The sequence below is a fragment of the Pygoscelis adeliae genome, unplaced genomic scaffold, assembly GCF_000699105.1.
Source record: "Pygoscelis adeliae isolate BGI_AS28 unplaced genomic scaffold, ASM69910v1 Scaffold480, whole genome shotgun sequence".
Classification (NCBI taxonomy): domain Eukaryota; kingdom Metazoa; phylum Chordata; class Aves; order Sphenisciformes; family Spheniscidae; genus Pygoscelis; species Pygoscelis adeliae.
The window spans coordinates 159944-176226 of NW_008823926.1; the positions used below are offsets into that span (position 1 = coordinate 159944).

The 16283-nt window shown below is 45.2% G+C and overlaps 1 protein-coding gene across 2 annotated transcripts in view; it reads left to right on the forward strand.

Moving 5' to 3' along the window:
* The first annotated feature begins 1703 nt into the window (after positions 1 to 1703).
* The window catches only part of RNF216 (ring finger protein 216), a 64584-nt gene continuing 50004 nt past the window's right edge, over positions 1704 to 16283 (forward strand). The window contains exons 1-10 of one of the 2 annotated variants that reach the window (XM_009320751.1): positions 1704 to 1772; positions 2833 to 2961; positions 4157 to 4290; positions 5375 to 6232; positions 8039 to 8115; positions 12086 to 12188; positions 13092 to 13256; positions 14234 to 14348; positions 14634 to 14773; positions 15773 to 15823. In XM_009320751.1, the coding sequence (XP_009319026.1) occupies positions 2895 to 2961; positions 4157 to 4290; positions 5375 to 6232; positions 8039 to 8115; positions 12086 to 12188; positions 13092 to 13256; positions 14234 to 14348; positions 14634 to 14773; positions 15773 to 15823 (1710 nt within the window). In that variant the 5' untranslated portion in view covers positions 1704 to 1772; positions 2833 to 2894. Of the gene's footprint in view, positions 1773 to 2832; positions 2962 to 3734; positions 3822 to 4156; positions 4291 to 5374; positions 6233 to 8038; positions 8116 to 12085; positions 12189 to 13091; positions 13257 to 14233; positions 14349 to 14633; positions 14774 to 15772; positions 15824 to 16283 lie in introns of those variants that run through there. The other variant, XM_009320758.1, reaches the window with a different exon arrangement.

Sequence of the window (16283 nt, forward strand, 5' to 3'; positions counted from 1 at the left end):
GGAGAAATATCCAAGCCACTTAGCTTTGCTCAGAGCAGATCCGAGCAGACACCTGTCTAGCCTCTGTCCGCACCACTTGATGCTGCGAGGGCTGATTTGTGGCTTTCACGAACGTCCTTGTTCCTCCCCAGCCAGTCTTGGAGTGATCCTTCACCGTTTTTGCCTGCCAAGAGGTTCCTTTGCTGAGCGTGAGCCTGCATGAAGGCAGCTGAGACGAGGCGGGTTGCTAGCTGTGCGGGGGCTGTTGGTTGCTGCAAGGAGTGCTTTGTAGGACCAGCCTGCTGGGAAGCAGAAGTGATTGACGTGGGTACAGGAGCTGAAGAGGCCTGGGTGCCACTCTTGGCTTTGCTGCTAGCCTGCTTGGTGGCCTTGGCCACACCGGTCCTTTCCATGCTTCCACTTCTCCATCTTTTAAATGGCAAGAAGCGTATTGATCTTGTTTTCTAAAGTACTGAGAGGGCTAAAGGTGGAAAAATGCTATGCAGGACTAGGTGGTAGCTATTCACGAGTACCAGGGGAAATACAACTGTAATAATGTGGATGTGACCTTTTAAAAAGGACAGGGTTTTCACCAAGTATGCTTACAGTGACCCAGCTACTGAGCTGCCGCTCCGGCACCTGTCTGCAATGATGAGAACAGCGCTTCCATGCCATTCTGGCAAATAAAGTAGGATGTATTTCTCCTTGCTTATAAGGCAGAAGCTGAAGGACCTGGTGGGAACACTCCCAAAATCTTGCTTTTGAAGCATTTTCAAAGCATCAATATGCCCATGATGCTCTTGGAACTGCTTACTGGAAATAGGGTGTGCTACTGAGGTTTCGGGGCTCAAATATAGGGGTAGTTGCATATTTGTAGTCATGCTGGTTAGAAGAGGCCTCTGCAGTTCCCTAGCCCAGTGTCCCACTCAAATTCGGACCATCACCAGTGCTGGGACCAGGTGAACGTGGCTGTTTGTAGCCAAGCCTTGAAAACCTTTACGGTGGAGGTTCCCTCTGGAGGAGGCTGCTTCAGGCACTGAGCTGTGCTGCTGGCACCCTTTGTGTGTGTTAAGCCAGCGTCCTGCCCTGCAAACGGGAAGACGCTGCTGCCTTGCTCGTTTATCCTGCTGCCTACGGTGCAAGGCTTTGGACCGGGTCCGTGCAGGCTGTCCTGCAGGAGGAGGGTGCGTTCCTGCCCAAAGCCAGACGACTCTCAGCGCTGCTGTGCAGCCTGAAATGTGGCTTGGGTTTTGGCTTTTTTAAGTGATAAATTATACTTTATTTTTATTATTTTATCCTGTATTAAAATCTTTTGAAGATGGTAATGACTAGTTCCTCGGGGAGGGTGTAGATATGAGTACGTAGTATGCATCTGAACTGATTTCTTCATTTTGCTGTCCTAGCTGCAAATCCTGTTCCCTGCAGAGGAGGTTGAGTAGAATTATTGAGGAGGAATTTATACTGCTCTTGTGTACTAGCAAACAGGATTTTATAGCAGACCCACCATTTTCTTCCAACTTATGCATCAGTAAATATTTAATAATACAGATTCTTCCGTGCTTTAATGATGAGATGAATACTTCTCAATAAAAAGACTTCCTTTCTCGTTCCAGTGATCAAATTGCGGTCGGAGTTCCTGTATGTATTCAGCTGCTTTGCGATAGCGGGAATTGAGAGCTGTAAGCTGACAGACCATAAAATGGAAACCTACTGTTCAGGTTGCAGTGATTCCTCTGATCTCCTAATCCTGTTTGGGAGCCTCCAGCCGGCTCATTGAGCCCCTCTGAGAACAGGTGGGGGTAGCAAATTTTAGTGCCAAAAGCTCAGTCCTGTGAAGGACCCTGATCCCTGTCGTGCTCTCTTTTCAGTTTGAGAGCAGGTGGTGTATCCTGGAATTTGGACCAAACCCTCACTGAGGAGGGGATGTGTCATAAATCAGGGAGGTCTCTTCTTTAGAAGAGCAGATGATGGCAAGAAAGTGTGCTCTGTAAATGTGACTTGTTCCCGTGCCGGTTCACGGCGCAGACACAAAACATGCACTTATATACTGCCCTGCCAGGGGTGCAGCTTCCTTCTGACGTGTCAACAGCATGGACGTTGTGGAAATGAGCTCAGAGCATCTGTGGTCCCTCTGAGGTTGTGCCTCAGCTTGGTGGCACACAAGGGAATTGAAGGTTTTTGATGCTGGTGTCTCCATTTCAGCAGTGTGGCTCACTTCACCATTCAGCTCCTCAACAGCTAGGCTGTCAGGTCTGACCCATAACACTGGCTGTTCACCTCGGTGCTAGCATTTCTGCAGCACTTGGGCGTGGTATGACTTCATGGCATTAAGTGCGATAGGGGATGGTTGTGATGACCTCAACTGGTATGTCTGAGATACAGGCTTACGTGGTGTTGCCCTGTGGCAGCTCAGGCAAGTGGCTTTTGCTCCTCTCACCAGTAGATGGTGGCAGAAACACCGCTATGTGAGTTGATGCATCAGGTCTGTGACTTCTTGGAAACGAGAAGATCCACATATGGGGAGGGTTTGAGTCCTGGCTGGACAGAATTGCATCTCCCCCCGCCTTTCTGTGATTGCATAGCTCTAAGCATCTCCCTGTCTTCTCCAGAGAGGCTTCTTGGGCCTGATTGCGCTCTTAAGTTGGCTGTCTTAACTGTCGGAACAGAAGACAACAGAAACACGTCTGCTTTTAGGCACTGAGAAAGCGGTACAGAAAAATATCCTCATGGAGAGGCTGCGCTGGGAGAGCCAGGAGAATCCCCAAAATGATCTAGCAGCTTAGTCTTGGGAAAGCCTGATTAGGGTGCTGCTGAGTTTGCCTTACTCTCTCCTGTTTTTATTTTGTCGTCTAGTTCCTCATGCGAGCCTGACTGCCATGCCTGGGTGTTGACGCTTTCGGGTACAGCAGTTTAAAATGGCAGAGAAAGGTGGAAATGAAGAAGTAGTTAACTTGAACAGCTTCCGTAGTCACAGAGGAAAAGGTGAGTACCGATTTGTGCATATTTCCAAAACTCTCTTTGTAAAACTCTGCTTACAAGCAGCAGGATTCATAGATACTGAACTTGCAATAGTGCCGTTAATGGGAACCTGCTAGTGGTCTCTTCTGCCGTGTTACACTGTGTTTGCTCTGTTACACTTACTTCACAGCCGCCTACAGAAAATTCTCTCATTTTATGCTGACATGCAAAATATTTGGCTCTTGTGTTTCTCATGTTGTACTGCCTTAAGGCAGATTGCTAACTTCTTGGGAACACCGTGTAGAGGTGTTTCAGCAGATCTGAGGGGCTTATGGTGTTCCACCCTTCTGAGGACCTCACAGGAGAGAGGCTGGCTTTGCATTTGTACCCTCACAGGGCTGTATGCATTGGCACCTGTTCCTCCAAGACTGGAATTCAAAATGATGCTTTCTGTATGCCTGAAAGGTGATAAATGAATACTCATGAAGGCTTATTCTAAAGCATACGCCAAAACGTTGTGTCAAATCGTAGGGGAAGCATGGTTGTATGCTGTCTCTGCAGTACAGAAACCCTCTGTTTCTGGATGGAGTGTCTCTCCTGAGTTCCAGTAGCTGTGCTCAGTAGCATCTGTATTCCACTCTTGACAAGCCTTGAGGGACAAGGTTCTCATCTAATAGCAGGATACCTTCTGTGCCCACAGACAGGGGCCCTATCTCTGTCTTGCATAAGGTACTCCTGCAAAGTCACATTCTTTCAGAAGAGGCCGAATTGCACAGAGAACCTTATCTCTCCTCTAGAATGCACTGCACATTAATAAAAGAAAATGTATCGTCCCCAAGATACTGAACGTTCAGGACTTCTCTGCAAAAATTAGGAAGTACTATGTAAGTGGCTTGTTCAGAATATTTGCAGCAGCTTGACTTGTGCTGAGGTTTGGGGTAGAAGAATCTTTGCCTAAGTGTCAATGAGTGACTGTTTCATGCATGTGCCATTGTGGTCTCTTGAGCTGTAGTTTGTGCACGTGTTTTGCTCGGAGGGCCCGGGGAGGTAGGAGTGGCCGTAACAGTAACTTGCAGAGGAACCAGTGACCTTTGAGCGCTTCTTCCCTGTTGCTGCAACGCAAATGGGAAGATTGCTTTTTCAGATGTTCGGTGCTTGTGCCCTGTAATTTCAGTTATGTACTTTTAGCAAATAGCTAACTTCACTTACTTTACTACAGACTGGATAAACCGCAGGGACGAGGGTCTTATCATGATATCAGATTCCTCGGATGAAGAATTACCTTTGCTGCTGGAAACGCCAGCAGAGCAGCAGCGTGAGGAAGATGACGATGATGTAGTCATCTTGGTGGAGGTAATTTTTCATTCTTGTACTTGCCCTGCTTTATTCATGGCCTTTGTAGCCAACTCTGGTGCAAGTATCTGATGCATTCCTTTGAGAGTCCTGTCCAGTTACAGTAATTTACTTAGGATGTCTGAAATGTGTGTTGAAATGATGGCATTTTGCTGGCTTTAAGTGTTTAATCATATTTTGGGCACAGGGGGGAGAACTAGATTGTTAAACTGCATTGTATTTAAATTTATACTTAACAAAGGCTGTAGCTTCCATAACGTTACCTATCTTAATCCAGAAAGGTGGAGAGCTTTGTAAGAGGACTTGATGTTCCTTAGAAGGCGGGTTTTCAAAACATGCCTTGTTTGACCTTGTATGCTTTATTCCTCTATGCTGTTTGGATTCTTATTGGGCTGTTGCAGGCACTTACATTTTTTGCAGTTTTACAAAGCCAGCCACCTGATAAATTCCTTTCCACTGGCACCGGCAGTCACACAGAGGAGGGCCAAAGGCTTTAGCTTACCTTGATTATTTTAAGTGTCTAATTTCATATCTAAGCTATATTAAGCATATATTTTCTGTTGAAGTAACCAGAGGCACTAAGAAAATGGGCTGCAAAGCTGACCTTTCTGTTTCTTAGTTGAAAACAGTAGCAGGGACTATTCAGACTCTGTTGGCATACAGCAGTCTGTCTGCCAGAGGCAAGAACAAGGCCAGAGATTAATGTTTTGAGCTTTGTCTCCTGCCTGTTTAAATAAATTGGTGAGAATGCAAATATGCCATCAGTTAGTTCCTCCTTCCCAGACTATTTTACTGGGAGGGAAGTGGGGACTGAGGTGAGCTCAGGAAATTATTCCAGTCTGAAAGTCCTGTGCATCCCCAGTTCTGCCAAATGTTCTCTTAGTACCTGGGAACAGACTGAGGATGGAGTTCAGTGAAACAAAGATATGTGAGTTGCAGTTTTATGCCTTATTAAGCACCTTGCTAAACAGACTTTTCATCTGTTTCCCATCAGAAATTTGATTAGATGCAAAAGATCATCTGGAGCAAGGATTCTGACATGCAGACAAGAACTCCTACTTACTCTTGTCTGTCTTCTTTTTAGACCCCAAAGCATCAGCAGCTCCTGCGTCCCAATGTCATCAGACCTGCTGCTCAATGGCAGGGTGCAAACGCTGTGGGAGAGGGAGGATCTAAAAATGCTGTCGAGCCCTTGAGGGGCATATATCTGCAAGATGAGAACTCAGCTCTGCTGTGCCAGGGAGACCGGTATAATCCCATGGTGGAGGGCAGTGCTGGACCAAGCAGGGATGAGAATATGAACTTTGCCTTGCAGCAGCCCGGACCATCTGAGCTTAATGGCCCCAGGTTTGAACTTACAAGTAACCAGGAGCCTGGCCCAAGTTTGCTTCCAGCAATAAAGCCGAGTCCACAGCCTGTTGTTAACAGAGGAATCATTAGCCTGGAGAATGCAGAAGTTCCACCACAAGAGGAAGAAAAGGTGGAAGCCCAGGGATGGCAAGGAGAGGACTTGGAGCCAGAGCAAAACCTCGGAGGAGCCGCTGCTGCAACTATCACAGACCAGGAGATCCGTGAGAACAGCCAGCTGGATCACCCGTACTTCCAGCCGTTGGAAGGCGAGCCACATGCTGTAGTAAATGGTTGTGCTCCTCAGCAAGGGCAGCCTAAAGCAGACCCAGGATCTTTGAGGGCATATGGAGAGGAGGCTCCTGGGCCAGCCTTCCCCCGACCTGAACCACAGCAGGATGGGATTCCAGGTCCTGCTTCGCCCCAGCCGGCGCATCCACCGGAAGAGATGGGTCAGCACGCAGCGATAGACAATGAACAGCCAGGTCCAGCGTTCCCAGCACAGGGCTCTCACGAACTTGGCTCTAGTAATGTGCCAGAACAAGGAGCTGCTGGGCAGGACCAAGACCTCACGGCACTGCTCATCAGAGAGACGGTAAGTGTTCCTAGGGCTTGTTTGCCTTCAGTGTGCATGTTATTTTTAGACAGGTTTTTCAAGGTGTGTAGTGTTTCACATGCTCAGAGCGCAGCCCTAGTGACTTCAGCTGCAAATCCTCTTCATTTTGGCTAAGACTCAGCTGTGCACCAGGTGAGGAGCTTGCAGTGAACTGTCTTGGAGAACTTGGGTTTGAAAGACTAACCCCAGTGCTATGGCAGAAGGGGTGAGAGGATGTGAATCTTGAGGGCTCTGTTTGCTTCGAGGTGGGCTATTAGCCAGGGAGACTTAACAGAACTGATTGCAGGGTCTCAAGGGCACAGTGAGGTAAAATAATATGGGTCTGTTCCCTTAAAGGCTAGTGCCCTCTCAGTTCTGCTCGTTTGTTTTTTGTCTGGCTGATTCCTAACCCAACTCTGTGGAGCTGGTTTAGGGATGGATGTGGAGCTAAATGAGAAAACTGAGACACTAAATGCTGGTAGAGGGTTAGAGGGGTGGGGTAGAGAAGGCTTAGAGACACATGGCTGAGAGCCATGGCTGCTTTCAGCTGCCTTTCCTAGAGTACTTTGGTCCATGGCCGTGTAAAGGCCACCATAGTGGTTGGGGTTGCCCTTGCAGTGTGGATTTCCAAGCAGTAGCACTGAGGAATTACTGGATAAGCAGCGTGAAGACTCGTGTATGTTAACTCCACACGCTCCTTTCTGACTCTGCATGTGAAGCTTAGCATGAGGGGCACTAGCTACAAGACCTGAACCACCAAGAAGGGTACTCCTTAACCTTTGGTATGTTCAGCAGCTTGGGCAACATGGTGTGTATTTAAAAAAACAAAACAAACGTGGTGATGCTTCACATGTCTAATGCTTTCCCCTCCAGTGCATGCTCCTCCCCTAGATTGCTAGGGAAGAAGGGTCTCTCTTGATGCCTTATGGAATACTTTTTTGCAAACAAGCGTATTTTACTGCATCTGTGTCTTACACCACCACCCCCATCCCCTCCAAGTCTTCCCTCCACATCCCATATCTGATTGTGTTTGGGAAAACTGGGCTCGAGGAAAATATTCTTTAAGTAGCAGTCCAACAAAATTCAATTCTTTCCGAGTGAGACCTTGTCGATTGGTGACTTGCTTTGAGATGGGCGAGTAGATACTCTTGCGCTGTCAGGGTTGCTTGACAACCCTGACCAGTCCAGTCTTGCAAAGCAAAATATCATATGGTGCAATCGATTGCAATACTTGTACAGAAACCCAACGAGAGAGAGCAGCAAAGGGTGCTCTTTGCTATGTGGCTAATGCTGGGAGAGCTTTCATGGAAATGCCAGTAGAGGTTTGTTGTCTGTTCTGATCTCATTCCTAGTGTGTCTGGGTGCTTTGGGTGGGTATACGTATCGTTGGGTTTTTTCCTTTTGCTTTGGAATGTTGTATTTCAGCACACAATCTGGTGGTCCTTAATATTCTGTCTGAAGGTAAATATTAGCTTTTCTTGTGTTGTAGGTCATACCTATGTGCCTCTCCTCTTTCCATCCAGCCTGAATCGTTTGTGAGGCCAGCTGCTCGTGGCCATTCACATCACCACCCATACTCTTCTTGTGAGAAAGAGCTGCTAGCAATCATCCTGTGGAGCCAGGAAAGCCAGCAGCTTGCAGTATCCAGGCTGGATGGTTATAAATGGTTTCTTGAAATCCATTTTGGCCCTTGTCTCAGGAGCGTGCCAGATAATTACCTATAAATCTCTGTCTTTGGTGCTGTTGCTAGGTTGTGCTACACAGCTCCTCTAATACCTACGTAACCTTTAGCTTTTCCTACTGTAGGAAGCAAGATTCCCAGATGCGAAGAAGGAATATATTGAAGAGCTAATCAGCATCAAGAACTGCTATGACTTAAATGTGTAAGTATAGAGCTAAGAGCCAGGGTGTATCACACAACAGTCTGGCTGCAGTCACGTTTCCATTTCTCCACCTGCTAATGATGCTGTTCTAGAGCATATTCAGGCTGGGAGTCAGCACTGGATTGATAGTGCCAAAGAGCAGAGAATTTTTTTTTTCCCTTCTAATAGAGCTTTTCTTAAATCCTCTCTAAGTCTGACGTTGTGCTGTAGCTTCTCTGCTTTTAAGATCATTTGCTTATTTAAAGATATTGTGTATAATTTCCTCTTAACTATTACTAGGGTTCTTAAAAAGGGTGAGTGTCAGGATTAAGGTGTTGAGGTGACTTCTATAAAACACAGTACGAAGGTGGGTTGGTGAGTTTTGAGTTGCAGAAAAGAGTTTCCTACCTCTTCATTTCACTGGCTTTTGGCTTTTTCCAGGTAAAGCTGACACTGTTTTGGACTCCCTTATTTAGTGTCATGATGTTGGCTCTTATCCCCTTTACTTAATCAAGTACCAGTGGTACTGTTTGAGTTCTCTCACATCACTTTTTGCAGATAGAATAGAGCAAACACATTAAAGGACTGGTAGGATTGATTCTGTTGAGGGACTGATTTTGGTCAGACTGAGCAGAAACGTGAGCCAAGAAGGGAAGGAATGGAAAATCAGTGTGAGGACTGTTGCTTTCCCAATTCCCAGCTTAAGAATACCTTAGTGTTCATCATGCTTGATATCTCTGGGAGTCATGTTAGAATCAAAAGTTTTAAAAAAGTCATTAACCTTATTGATAAGTTGCATCATCTCCCTATTCTTTTGGGTAAAGCTTGCACAGCTGAAGAGCAAAGGCTTGCGTGTGTGTTGTGGTTTAACCCCAGCCAGCAACTCATCCCCACCCAGCCGCTCGCTCACTCCCCCCTGGTGGGATGGGGGAGGGAATTGGAAGGGTAAAAGTGAGAAAACTCGTGGGTTGAGATAAAGGCAGTTTAACAGGTAAAGCAAAAGCCGTGCAAGCAAAGCAAAACAAGGAATTCATTCACTCCTTCCCATCGGCAGGCAGGTGTTCAGCCATCTCATCCCCAGGAAAGCAGGGCTCCGTCACACGTAACGGTTTCTTGGGAAGACAAATGCCATCACTCCAAACGTGCCCCCCCTTCCTCCTTCTTCCCCCAGCAACACAGAGGGGAGAGTGGTTTGAAGTAAATCACTTGTGACTTGTGTCTGACGCTAGGTGACCCCTCTCTCTTTCTCTCTCTGCAGCTGTCACTGCTCTCAAACATGTTGGAACTAGTTATTATGTGATACAAGAATGAAGAATAGGTGTTGGTTGCCAGAGAATTCACTCTATCTTGTATGAATCCGATGCCCTTTCCAGTTAACTAGGGCACTAATTAAGCACTGTCCGAGTGCGTGAGGCTTAGAATTAGTTATTGGACCATAAATAAGTTAACTGGCAAGGAACTAAGGATGATCCCATCCATTGGGCCCAGATTTCCTATTCTGCTTCCTTTGCCTGTGTTGTGAAGTCACGTCTCCAAAGTAGGGCTTCTTGGTTAGAAAGTCACCAGGCTGTAACTTCTTTCTTGTCTTTCGAAAGTGCTTCCCCTGCAGCGGTGGTGTGGTCAGCATGAGAGAAGCTTTCAGGTGCCCGCACCGCGTACTTGGTGCACCTCAGCGTGGATGGTTGCGTTGGGAGTGTAGAAGACCGGTAGGGCCATTCCTCGGGTCAATCAGGCTATTGAAGTCAGGCATCTGGCTGCAGGACCCTCTCACAGATTGTGTGAAAAAACTCATTATTGTGTCCTGCGGGGATTTAGCGAAGCCTGGTAGAATTAAGTCCCGGTATTGGCTTCTATCAGTCTTAATGTGTTCCTTCCCTTTTTGCTCCCAAAATCTCTTCTCTCCTATTGTGTGCCACAGACCCAGTGAGATGAAAAGGTGCTTACAGGCTTCCCTGTAGGCCATCTACAGTGGCTGCTCAGCGGTGCGTTACCCACTTACTGGATGATAAAGATTTCTTCTCCATATTTCTATTCCTTTAACCAAACTATCTTTTGAGTTGTCACTGCATCTTTTGTATGAGAACAAATGGGTCAGAGCACTGGTCAGCCTCGCTGGCAGGGTCTCTTTGATCTCCATGGTATGTCAAGCTGAATCAGGCTTGAAATATAATAAATAAGGGTGGCTGGGTTTGGGCAGGGATGAGGCTTTTAACTGGCTCTGTGTCCTGTGGTGCAGATATTAATGAACAGTGCTGCAAGTGTGTGTGCATTGCGCGCTGGGACCCACTTAACTAATTGTCAGACATTGAAGGTTAACATCTCTGAAAATCCTGAGCATTGAAATGGCAACATGCAGAATGGTTCAAATGTACTCTGACTGCGCCCCAGCTGAAACCCTTGCGTTTGAGCTGTAGTGATTTGAGCTCCTTGAAGTTTCTGTTTTGTTGGATTAAAACAGTTATCTTCTACAAAAGGGATGGGGGAAGAGCTGGAAGCTATTAAATGCTCAGTGCCAAGATATTTTGTTGTTTTCCAAAACGATCGTCTTAAAACTTTCAACTGATGTGAAAGATAAGATGTGGGAGCTCTTCTTAGCAGGGTATCATCTATTCAGCTTTTGTGTGCAGAAGCATTCACACTCAGTCAAAAGCTTCTGGCTCAATATGTCAATACCTGATTAAACAAAAAGAAATGCCTCTGCTTTGAATGTGAAAGCAGGGCTAAAGTAATCATGCCTTGATAGTGGGTTAGTGCAAGCCAGTTCAGATTTCATTAGGGACTGATTTCTGACATCAGGAATGTAAATTAGCTGCAATTATGTCTTTGCTGCAACCTAGCACCTTCTCATTCAAAGTCTTACAAATGTTAATTGCTTGTCCTAGCTCCTTTCAGAAGGATATTATTCTACAGCTGGGGAAACTGAGTTTATGTTACTTGACGCAGCTAGCACAGCTGGTTAGTGAAGGTTGAGAATAAGATGTGAAAGTCTGATTCAGCCAGCCTACAGCAAGCTTTCCTTTTGAAAGGCCTTCTGAAGTATTTGTGGATCTCCAGCAATGGGGTATTCTGAAACTACTTGTTAGAGTCTTTTCTAAGCTGAAATACTCAGTTAAACTAAACTTACCTGACAAAGTTATGATTGTTTGTGATAGGACCTCGGGTATGCTCCATTTACAGGCTAGTATGCATTTTTTTTCAGCAATTTTTGGTCATTATTTTCTAAACGCTGTTCTCACTAGACCAGTTTCTAGTGTGAATTGGACAATGCTGGTGTGATTTCAAGCTTTATTACAATGAAACCTGTGTTCAGAGTACATATTGTATGTAAACACAGTTTAAACTTGTTTCTGCCTCTGCTCTAACGTTAAAGTAGATAGAGAGTGGAGGCTTTAATTAAAATTTGAATCTTTACACTTCTGTCGAGGAAGACATCAACCTTTCACAGGTTTTGTAGAGGTTCATATGCTTTGGAATATGGAAACATAGATGCATTTGTATTAGTGACAGCTAGATTTCAATTAATGCTGCCAATGCTGTGACTGTTCTTTCTTGTATGGTCTTCATAATGTTAATTCCAGAGCAGCAGAAAGTTAGTACACCTTGACTCTTAGTCGATGCTCAAAGGAGGCATCACTTTGCATGGTTTTACCCACGGGTGGGAGTGGGGAGGTAAGCCTGATTGTTCACCTCTGGCATGGAGAGATGAAGGTTGGTTAGTAGCTCACCTGTACAAGCTTCTCTTTTACGTAAATGTAATTGTTGAAAGACAAATCTACTTGCTTTTCTGTCTGCAGTCAGACAGCTGACCATTCTTTACTTAATTCTCCGTCATTTACTTTCAGTTTGCTCTAGTCTGAGACCATCCTTCGTTCTTACGGGGCGGGTTGTGACTTGCCTGCCCAGCCTCTTAATTATAAGATACTAAAAATTGGACAAGCGAGGAATGAACCTGAGCTGCCAAACCCTGAAGTAACTATATTTATCTTTTCAGACTTTGTAACTTTCTTCTGGAAAATCCAGATTACCCAAAGAAGGAAGGCAGAGTGGTTTTAAATCCCAGCAGCAGCCTGCTTGCAAGCCAAGATGAGACAAAGGCAAGTGAGAGTATCCTCATCTACAGCATGCCTCCCATCCAGTCTGTTCAACCTGAGCAGATCTTGGGTTGTCTGGTTTTATTGGTGTGTATTTGTAGAGTGCCTGGTTGAGCCATATGTTATAGGAGGCCTCTGGGTGCATTTAAGATGGCATTAAATAGCAATGGTTAGTTGCTTGCAAGACGACTTCAAGACTCTCCTGTCTTGCTGTTGTGTAGCTGCACCATATCCGCTCTTTCATGTTCAGCGAGACCCTCTGCCGTGCCTGCCTGTCAGCCACCCTGTCTGGAGCGTTCATTTTGATAACTGATACAAGAATTCTGTGGTCATTCTGTCACATGAGGTAGACTTGGCCCTCAGGTCTCTCTTGTGTGGCCTTTAGGCGTTGCCTTTCAGCCTCCTAACTGCGAATCTCCCTACAGTTTCTTGATTTTATTTATTTTTTTTAAAGTCCATTTTGCAAAAATTTCTCTCTGAGCTGCTTTGAGTATGTTGAAATAGCTGCGTGTGGCCTGAGAGCAAAATGTTGAATACCTCTTTCTACTCTTGGAATCATCACTCAACCTCAAGCCAATAAAGTTGTTCACCCTTTATAGGAACCTAAATGTATCCTCTCCTCGCTGCCTGGTGCAGCCGGACACAATGGCTTTAAAGTATGTGCTGTGGGCCCTGCTAGGAGCAGGGCTGCAGCGTGGTGCAGCTCAGGACAGGTTACCCGCGCAAGCGCGTAGACCAGTAGGCTGTGCTCTAAGCTGATGGTTAGATAGGTGCTCAGAACTGGGTGCCATGCAACCTGAATTTCGGGTGGTCCTGCAGAAGGTCCAGATCACTGAAAGAGCTGTTTGGGGTGTTCTTGTGTGTATTTATAGTAGCCTTTTTATATCTTTCACGTTTTCTCCTTAGGTGCCTAAAGTGGACTACTTCGACTTTTCCAAACTTGCCCCACTTGACCAGCGGTGCTTTATTCAGGCAGCTGACCTCCTTATGGCAGACTTCAAAATGCTGAGCAGCCAAGACATTAAGTGGGCACTACATGAACTCAAGGGACACTATGCAATCACGCGAAAGGTTCTCCGGTTCAACTCTGTTTTCTTTCCTAGGGTTATCTCCCGTGTCTGTGGAGAGCAGTGCGATGTCTTTTGCTATACTGTGCCATCTGCTAGTGTGTGGTTATGGGTTTTTTCATGATCTTCCTTTTAAGGAGTATTAATCCATTTAGTTTAGAGACTTAAAAAATTTATTGGCCAGACAGAACGCTGCAGGAAGTTTTTACTTTTCTCTAATAGGAGAACTGGGGAAACGCTAGCTAGTTGATGGTAGGTGATGGATTAAACTGAGGAGTGTTCCTGTAAGTCGCTGCTGAAGTGCAGTATAATTGCCAATAAAGCCTAGACATTTAGCTAAATCTTAAAACGTTTAACTGCTGCTATTAGTTAACTGACTGCATGTAATTGAAAAGAAGCCCAAGTCTCACTGTCCTGTTTCTTCTTCTTATGACTTGTGGAATGAGTCCTATATTCCCCATAAGGGTTTCACTGCAATGGAGCTATGAAGAAACTTGTTTTAAGTATCAACAAACTGAATGTAAATGTGGCTTCAGGCTTTTGACTTGGATCTACTCCTCTGATATGCTCCTCTTGCTTGAGCTCCTTTCTCCACTATTCCAGGACTTAAACAAAAACTCCTTGTCTCTTCATTTGCTTGATTGAGCACTGAGTATTTGAGCTTTTTTTTTAAAATAAAAAACCCAACAACAACAAAAAAACCCTAAACCAGCTCTGTTGGATCAGAGTGGATAGCAGCCGTACTGGAGTTAATAGCTGAGGTGTTGTGAAGTATCATTCAACTATTTTGTTTTTATGGAATGATTGCTTTACGAGTGCATTAAAACAGCAAGGTGAGCAAAGGAAAGAGGTATACTTGCCTCTATGTGGGGTGTTTGGCTTTCTGGTTTTGGATCACTTATATGCACATGTTTTGATCTGAAATATGTGCTTCTGCTTTCTTCCAGGGAACAGGATTTAAGTCTGTATGTTGTTTTTTAGGCCTTTTCAGATGCCATCAAAAAATGGCAGGAGCTGTCTCCCGAAACCAGTGGGAAACGAAAAAGGAGGAAAGAAATGAATCAGTATTCATATATTGACTTCAAATTTGAGCAAGGTAAATACCAAGCCGTATGTATCGTGCTCTCTGCATGGTTATTGTAAGCAGAACTGGCTTGCAGCAGAAAGTACTGTTGTTGAAAAGGGATGTGGTCCCAAACCAGCGATGTTTCTGTCACTGTCTGGTATCTGTTTTGGAGATATTCTTCATTAGTCCCTCTGCTTGGTACAGTGCTGTTTGAGACACTGAAGTTACACAGCTGGTGGTGTATGGAGGAAGAGGGATTTAAGCTTTGTTCTGGCTGCTCCATCCCATTTCATTGTGCCTTTAACTCCGCTTTAGGAGATGTGAAAATTGAGAAGCGCATGTTCTTCCTGGAGAATAAGAGACGGCACTGGAGGTCCTATGACAAGCTCTCTCTTCTCCCACCAGTGCTACTGGAGCAGGAATTCTATGAGCAGAAAGTTAAAGAGATGGCAGAGGTGAGTGGTAGGAGCTGCTTTGATCTTGTGGTGCAAACGACTTCAACTGCTGTAGAGGTCTTGGCCCTAAACGTGGAAATCTGTCTCTTAGAGAAATTCAAATGCTGAACAAAATGTTGAATAACTACCTTTGCCACTTTACTATCTGTTAACACGTATGACTCTTCCCAAGTAACTCGTTTTTGGAGGAGGAAAAACAAGCACCGAGGTTCATATTTACTTAAATATATAGCTGCTGCTTTTGCTGCTGAAAACCTCCTATATATCTGCTAATGTCAATGTATAGTCCATGATACAACACCGCCCTGGACCTTTTTTTTGCTACAAAGTAGTAAAAGCTCTACTAATTGATTATTTCCTCTAACTGTTAGCTGGTTTCTCTGGTGCTTTAGGGCTTGTAATTGCAGCTCAGTGTTAGCGGCGAATAATGACCAGGCCCGAGGCAGTCTGTCCACTCACTCTGCCTTCCGCAGGTTGGTGGTCCTGTGTCTCCAGAACGTCTTGTCCTGTGCTGAGGACCACGTGTTTTGAAGCAGAACACTGCGACGCTCGCTGGTGTGTTGTCTTCCCCTCGTAGTCTGAGGGAAGACTGAATTCAAAGCTCTGCACCTACAGTCCTTTTTCTAAAGTAGCTTCTTAAAGATCCTTGTGTCTTAGGCAGATGGATAGTGTCTCCTTTTAAACACAAAGCTAATGCTCCTTGGGGCTTTCTCTGGAGGGGCCCATTGGGTGAGATCATCTCTGCCCATGGAAACCTGAACCAGCAGCCCTCCGTAATACAGAATTCGGTTCCCTTTGTTCTTGCTGCTTTTGCTTCTCCCATCTGTTTTAGCTGAATCATAAATAGCTTAATGGATTGGAAGGATGGGCTGAGTGATGTTGTAAGCAGACAGTGAGCCTTTTATGGTTTGTAAGTCCTGAGATAATGTAAAAGGGTGTAGAGGCTGGAAAATTCCTTCATCTATTCTGTAAATACAGATGCATATGTCTCTCTTACAGCACGCAGACTTTCTCCTTGCTCTGCAGATGAATGAGGAGCAATATCAGAAGGTCAGTATCTATAATGTGGTCTCTTGAATTCAGCTTATGCACAGACACTGTTTTGCACTTACTACTTCACAGACTCTTTTGGCTTCTGGAATGGAGCTTTTCTGAAGCTGCATTTGCACTGTGCTGCTTTTGCTGAGCTGGCAGAACCTGCGTAGTGCGTGTTGGCTGGCTTTTAGAAAAGGTAGACGAGAGCTGAGTCCAGCAAGACAGTATTGATGCGTGTAATGATCTGTAGTAATTCAGTCAGCTGCTGCTTGTATCTTTACTGGCTAGAACAAACATTGCAATAGAATATTACCAGGTTTGCTCTTGCTACCACCATTACAGCTGTTTAAAACAGATTTGCTGTTGTTGGAGCTGTGCCAGTGGAAAGGCCTTCCTCGTTTGCAGAAAGGACTCTAAAAACCTGAAAATTGGGTCTTTCCTTGTAAACAAAGAGAGAAAAGTGTGAGATCGGTTC